A 7,756-nucleotide genomic window follows, 5' to 3' on the forward strand; every position below is an offset into this window, starting at 1 on the left:
CTGCTCTAAGAAGTTTATGCAACCATGGGCGAAAGTTACGAATAATTTTGCCCGCGCTTTTTTATTATTTGCCTCCATCTGCTGGTGAAAGGGTGAATTACCAGAGCTTCTGCTATAAGACAAAGGGATGTAAGTTTGCTAGTAAAGCCGTGTGGACACAGTGAAAGTTCATTTTCTGGCATCATTTAATTATTATTAAAAAACAAACAAACAAACAAAAAAATAGATAAATAGACTATTTCCTATTCCGTATTTGTGAAGCATTCCCGTGATGCGTACAGTTGACATTCCTCCACCAATGGGAGCGTTACATCTTCATTCGTCTAGCCAATAGAAGCACGAAGTGAAGAACCCGGCAGCTCTTTTTGATGACGTATGTGATCTGAAGCACAAAACCTCGTGAAAATGGTAAGCGTTATTGTTTAGCAATAACAAACAGTGGTTTCCGTTAAAAATGTTGCAGCGACTAAATAAACCTGTTTGTAATATTTAAAATGTATTATTGTTTACTGCACACCGCTGTTGGTGAGGAATTAGTAATGGCAGCAGCCTGCTAACGGCTAGCTAACTTGTCCAATCGCAGACTATTTGTATTGTTGTTCTTTTCATTAAATTTTAAATAGACACCGGGCATTTTTAGTAATTTAGAGACACTGCAAACTGCTTTTGGTGTGTACATTTAGAGACACTGCAAACTGCTTTTGGTGTGTACAATTGGCGAAAGGGCTTCGCACAGTGTATAACGTTGCACTGTACGTTATTTCACATCTTAGCACATTTTCATATCGTTTGATCAACTTTTGTTTTTGAATCAGGCCTTAATTTAAATGTAACATTCAAACATTTAATTCCTTAGCTTTTCTACTCGTTCTTTAAGTCCTTGGTTGGCAAAGATGTTGTGGTGGAGCTTAAGAATGACTTGAGGTAAGGACTTTCCTTTTAATATATCACATACTTTAAAAATCTAGTATGTGCCCTGTGTAATTTATGTGGTAACTCATTACATTCTTAATGTCAATGTTGCAGCATTTGTGGAACATTACACTCGGTTGATCAGGTATGACTGCACATTACGCTTTATTGAAATATAAGCAAATATTGAGTGAATTTCAGTTTAGAATTAAACGTGTTCTCCCTTCACAGTATCTGAACATCAAACTGACCGATATCAGTGTCACTGATCCAGAGAAATATCCACACATGGTGAGAACTTCTTTGTTATAGATAAGGAAGTGTGCATACCATTTAAACCCCGATCACTCTATAGATTGATAAAGAGAAGTAAAACTTAAATAGCAGAAAAGAACACTTGTCTGGTCTGTGCCTAGAACCTCAGCCACTTGAGTCTGTCATGTATGAAATGTCATATTGAGTCTGAACTGTCTATGTATGACTTTTTATTATTGTTGTTTTTTTTAATTGTCTGTGAAGAACTGCTTTATCCGTGGATCTGTAGTGCGATATGTTCAGCTTCCTGCGGATGAAGTGGACACACAGCTGCTGCAGGATGCTGCGCGCAAAGAAGCTATGCAACAGAAACAATAATGTTTACATTTGAGAATAGTTTTTTTTTGTTGGACTGTTCACAATAATCCTCTGTGGAGCCTTGTAGATTAAATGTTTTTTTTTTTTTTTTCCGAATTTTGTAAAGTTTGTTTTTTCCCCCTAAATATTCATTTACCTCTGTTGTCATGAGGCCCATTAATGAGAGAGAATAACTTTTTTGAGTTAGTAGTGGTTTTGTGCTTTTAATAATGTTTGGAAGGTTCTGTATTGCATCCAAATGACTTTTGATTTAGTTAAGTTCTTTGACCTACTAATACAGGAATAAAGTATTTTCTTCCACGGTCTACTTTTTGTTATTGTAGTTCAACCATTGAAAAACTGGCTGCGTTCAAATTCGCATACTGTCTGAGAAAATACTTCTGGTGAATATGTAGTTATTTTACGGGTGTTAAAAGTGCCCCAATTATGGATTTTTGAAAATGACTTTTCATGCCGTGTGTAACATAGCTCTAAATGAATGAAAACATCCTGCAAAGCTTTAAATCTGAAAGTGTGGTGTGTATAAAGTTATATTGCTGTGTTTGAAATGGCATACTTGCTTACTGCCCAGTACACAGTGTATACTGCCTACTATTTTTTAAAGAATAGTATTGAACTCATTTCATAATTAATTAACTTTACACAATGAACAGAACTAATAATAATTGTGTAAATAGTAGTGGTAGATATTTATATTTCAGTACTGTAGTACATTATAAAACATTATGAAATAACATAGTGAGTTTAAATTATCATACTTAAAAATATTAAATAAATGCCACTTTGAGACAAAACCTCCCTACACCTATACCGCTACCCACCTAATAAAATCAGTCACCACACTTTTCCTCTCTGCACCACTGATACTACAGATAAATTGGTGTATTTTGCAGTGCTATTTATCGCAGCCACGCACTGGTGGGTGGAGTTAATGTAAATAGCCTCGACCAACAAATTGGTCTATTTGTCCTTTCACTCCATTTCTTTTAAGAGCTGCTTTACAGCAGAATTATTTAAGTCATATGAATGTAACCTGGATAAATGTAACCTTTGACTCCTAACCCTAAGGTTGTTGGTTCAAGTCTCGGGCTGGCAATACCACGACTGAGGTGCCCTTGAGCAAGGCACCGAACCCCCAACTGCTCCCTGGGCACCGCAGCATAAATGGCTGCCCACTGCTCCGGTGTGTGTTCACTGCTGTGTGTGCGTTCACTGCTGTGTGTGTGCACTTTGGATGGGTTAAATGCAGAGCATGAATTCTGAGAATGGGTCACCATACTTGGCTGTGTGTCACGTCACTTTTCACACTTTCACTTTTTGGATATATAATATATGTCATGTGACCAACCAGTGTCGCTTGCGTCACTTCACTTTCCATTAATAAATCTTTCTTGTGGCCACATGCAATAGTTAAGTGTCCATTGTATGTGCACTTCAGAATCTTGCTGGAGATTACTTTTTAACCACTCCTTTATGAATACTTTGAATTTGGACATTCCACTTGTCTCACATACATTTTTTGGCCTTCTATATATATATTAGGGAAGTATGTGATTTTGGATGCAGCCAAAGCATATGTTGCACAGCTTAAAAAGTTTATATATCACTTAAGACAGGGCTGCCCAACCCTGTTCCTGGAGAGTTCAGCTCCAACCCTGATCAAACCCAACTGAACCAACTAATTAGGGTCTGAAGGAGCACTTGATAATTACAGACAGCTGTGTTTGATCATGGTTGGAACTGAACTCCTGGGTTAAGGTGTAGGAACAGTGCACTGTAAATAAGCTTTATAGTGATAAAATTGAATGAATCAATAATTTGAATAAATTATTTAAAATGGAATCTTATGATGTTTCATTGTTTTAAAGCACAATGCCAAATAGCTCCTAACCATTTAAAATAGTTACAGGATGCCACTACACTGTACAAAGGAAAAACAAAAAAGTAGTACTCTTGTGGGCAGTGAATAAGATTTTTTTATGACATTTCTTTCTATCAACTAGTTTAAACTATTACTGTATTTTGACACACACACACACACACACACACGCCTAATGCAACATTTGACTGTAGCAGAGCGTTGATTCATTTTAAAGTTTGTTTAAAAGTTTATCGAATGTTGAAATAATAATCACATTTTTAACTATTCAAATTTATACCAAATTTATTTGACTCTCTGTCAAATTTATACCATTTTAGCTTGTTAATGTTATGAGCACCTTTTAACAGAGTGCCGAATGATTTGCTCATTAGCTCACCAATGAATTGATAATCTGTTAATTTGGCTGAACCAGGTGAACCACAAAATTGAGACAAATTGCTATCAGCCATGTGTTGATTTTCTGTTTGAGGCCTTACTGATACGTTCGCAGGTTACGTTTAAATTAAACAGATACACAGTTTAATGAGAATGGTAGGTGTTATTTTTTTGAGTTTTCATAGTAGAGTTTATGGTTTTACAAAACTTGGCGTGAAGAAAGCGTTTTGATATTCCGTGCCATTTCGAGTTCAGAACGCACCTAAAGATACGTTTGCCAAAATTTATTACGACTACTTTTCTCGGTTTTTGTTTATCTGCTTGTGTTTATCACCAAGGTTTATTACAATTACTACCCTGTGGCATTTGAAAAGCACTATGGGTGACTTTACCGAAGTCATGTTGATTTCTGCTATACCGAAAGAATGCCAGACAGGTTCCAATGGTGCTAGTCTGTGTTTTCAGGAGAACTGCATGAATGAGAGCTTTGACGTGGATGAGTGTTGCTCTGAGCTGCACCATGGCAAAGTAAGTTTAAAGATGGATAAGGACGTTTGTTAACTTATTTAATTATTTGCAAAGTTTAAGTTTTATGTTCCTTGTCTTGATGGCCTGTTGCTTTGTCAATTAGATGGACGAACGCACTGCCAAGACTCACCTAAAATACTTACCTAAACACCTTACATAAAAAAATGTTATATTAAAAAAATGAAATTCCCTAAAAAAAATGCCTTTTTAAATTAATTTTTTTTTTCTTCAGCGATCCATTTTTATTTTATTTTTTTATTTTTTTTCTCCTTGTTTATTAGATTTCTACTCAGAGGAAAAATCATTGGATACTTGGCCCTGAGGACCTCAATGATACTCTTGTTTATGATTTTGAGATGGAAGAAGCGGCCTGAGCTTTTTGTTAATGCCTACATGGTGTTGCTTTCACCTGTGAATAAATGTTGCAGGTGAAAGTGCAGTTTTTAAAAATCTCTTCAGATAATAGTAACTTGTAAATAAAGTGTATATTTATTTAAATTCTGTGTAAAAATGTGTGTACTTGCAAAAATGTCCCTACTGATATAGTGAAACCTACTGAACCCTCAAATCGTGAAATCAGAAGCCCTGATTAACGTAGTGAAAAAACAAACCAAAAAAAAAACAGGTGTTTATGTAGGCCTATACCATATTTTAGGGACAAATTTGTACTTTGTCACATAAACTGGCAAAACCATCATTCAGTGATTGCAAGAACATTTTCAGTTAGGGTTAGGTTATAGCTGAGATATATATATATATATATGAAAATAGTTTTTTGAATGGAAAAATTTATATAGCAAAGTAAATTTGCAGTGTTGGAAAGTTACAATATTGTTATTTCCTAAAAAAACTAATTGCGTTATTTAGTTACCTTTTTATGGAAAGTAATGCATTACATTACTTTTGCATTACTTTTTAAATCAGGGCAGGTCTTGCTCGTTTTTTTTTTTAAATTAATAAAAGTTATATTATTGGCAAATGTTGAATCCCTTTCACACCAAAATCCTCAGGCTGGAATGAATGTAAATTCACGTCTGTACAGTAGAATGCAGAAGAAATTTCAACACACTTCAACAAAGATAAATTTAGCTCAAGTAATTTTTGCTTTTTATTATGGTTAAATTGGCTCATCAAAGGTCAGGAGCAAAGACACCAGTTAATAAAATGGGATTAAATGCATATAGGATATTTGTATTCAACACTTATTTCGTTGCAGGTTTAGTTGCATTTAACTGAATCAGTTTTTTTGTGAGTGAGATGAATTAATGCATGTTCAAATTTAGTCTAGAAAAAAGTAACATCTTACTGCCGATTTCTCTCAACATATAATGTTACCCTCAACACTGGAATGTTTGGTTTAGCAGATCAACAATACAGGCTCAATATAAAAAAAACAAGTCAACGGAAATTCTCCACTTCAGTAGGGAAAAAAAATGCTTGTTGCACTCTGAGCTGTATTGTTGCATTTTTGTGTTATATTGGTTTAGAAGAAGGAAGCAAAAGAATCTCAGACCTGTTCCAGAGTAACGCAACAGGATCTGATACTTTTATGGTTTGCAATGCAGTTTTCTGATCCCTCCTCCAAACCCCTCTTTTATGTGCAGACTTGTAATATATGGCCTTGTGTTGAACTGATTAACTTTTAGATGGATAATGATGTCTTCAGTCTGTATAACACTATACAGTATGTACAGTAATGCAGGGGTCACCAGACTTGGTCCTGGAGGGTTGGTGTCCAGTAGTGTTTAACTCCAACTTGCCTAAACACACCTGCCTGGAAGTTTCAAGTATACTGAAACTTCAGGTGCCTTTGATTAAGGTTGGAGCTAAACTCTGCAGGACACCGGCCCTCCAGGACCAAGTTTGGTGACCCCTGCAGTAATGCAGCATTATTTGTGCAGTCAAAATCATTTTGGCCAATGGTTTAAATCTCAGCATGTTGAAGTGGTATACATCAGTATGTTGTGTAGATGGTGCAGTTTGTCACCTGTTGACTGTGTATTAGTAGTACCTGTATAAAATAAAGCAAATCTCAATGAAAACTCTGTAACTGAAGCATTCTGGGGTGCGTTTCCCAAATGCAGCTATGGTCGCAAGTTCCGTCATTACCAATAGAGTTTGATGGAACTTACCACCAGCGTTAGCTCACGATGCTTTTGGGAAATGCACCCCTGTTGTGTTGAACTACTGTGGTTCATTCTTTCTTTGTGATACTCCAGTCCTGTTTAAGGAATTGATACAACAGAGGTATGGAGCTTCCAGTGTTGCTTTTCACTACCCCAGCTTGTGGTGATTTGGTTCCCTGCTTTTTATCTTGACTCTCTAACAATTCTGCTATTGTTGTAACATGCAAGCCTTCCCATAATGTTAAGCTTAATATAACAATTCTGATATTGTTGTAACATACCATACTGCTAAGCTTAAACACACACATACATATATACTGTACATAATATGCACCCAGGCATGTCAGAAAAGTTTAAAGTGCTTTGGTGGAAGTATGGAAAACATCTCACAGCAAGAACTGTTAAATCTGGTTCACTCCACGAGGAGGAGATGCACTGTAGTACTTAAAGCTGCTGGTGGCTGCATATTAAAAGTGACCTTTGTTCAGGGAGTCATTATTCCATTTCTGCTCGTCTAATGCCTGTGAATCTGGTTCCATTTGTCTCAGTTGCTTAAGTCATTGTTAAAACATTTACACAAGAAATTTGATGGAAATAAAAGCAGTTGAATGCCAGAGAATGTTCCTCTTTTGAGTTTAGAATAATGAGGCTCTACACAAATGTTAGACATAGAAATCCAATACTTTTATTTTACATTCATACATCTATATTTTACAGTAAGCTTAATGCATTTTTTATTTAAAAAAGCCCAATCCCAAAACAAGTCCTGAAGATGTATAGCTCACGCAATGAGTTGCATTTTTTCTTGAAGTGTGTGAAAAGAATTTATAAAGCACACATGCACACACACTCAGTCCCACAAAAACATTCTCGCATGTTTACACACTCAAAAGGGGAAAAAAGGACATGTGTTGCCCTTCAGTTGTACCTTAGTAGAGCTGGGCTGAATGAAAAGAAATTCAGACACCATTGAGAAAGGCACCTTGAGTACACAGTGTATACACAGACAAAAAGAAGAAGAAAAAGACAATAGTATAACCTTTTACGTAGCTTCTAGAACAACAACAAAACTGTAAACCTTCACTTGCCAAAAGAAATAAAAAGTCACGTTTCTATACAAATACATCTGAAGCAAAATATCTCCTTGGTCATAACATAGCAGTACCTTTTCTTTTTTTATTATTATTATAATCATTATTACTTTTGAATGCATATGTTACCATGTAATTCCAGATCGGCTCTGCCAGCAGAGAGCAATCTTGATGTAAAGTAATTACACTTTGTCACAATATTTATGCAG

The 7,756-nt window shown here is 35.7% G+C and overlaps 1 protein-coding gene across 1 annotated transcript; it reads left to right on the top strand.

Moving 5' to 3' along the window:
- Positions 1-264: 264 nt before the first annotated feature.
- On the top strand, positions 265-1,850 carry LOC109110367 (smx5). Its single transcript, XM_019123426.2, has 5 exons — positions 265-408; positions 857-924; positions 1,027-1,057; positions 1,144-1,203; positions 1,420-1,850. The coding sequence occupies exons 1-5, from the start codon at positions 406-408 to the stop codon at positions 1,543-1,545; spliced, it is 288 nt and encodes a 95-aa protein (XP_018978971.1). The 5' UTR covers positions 265-405; the 3' UTR covers positions 1,546-1,850.
- The last annotated feature ends 5,906 nt before the right edge of the window (positions 1,851-7,756 follow it).

Source organism: Cyprinus carpio, chromosome B6, assembly GCF_018340385.1.
Source record: "Cyprinus carpio isolate SPL01 chromosome B6, ASM1834038v1, whole genome shotgun sequence".
Lineage (NCBI taxonomy): Eukaryota > Metazoa > Chordata > Actinopteri > Cypriniformes > Cyprinidae > Cyprinus > Cyprinus carpio.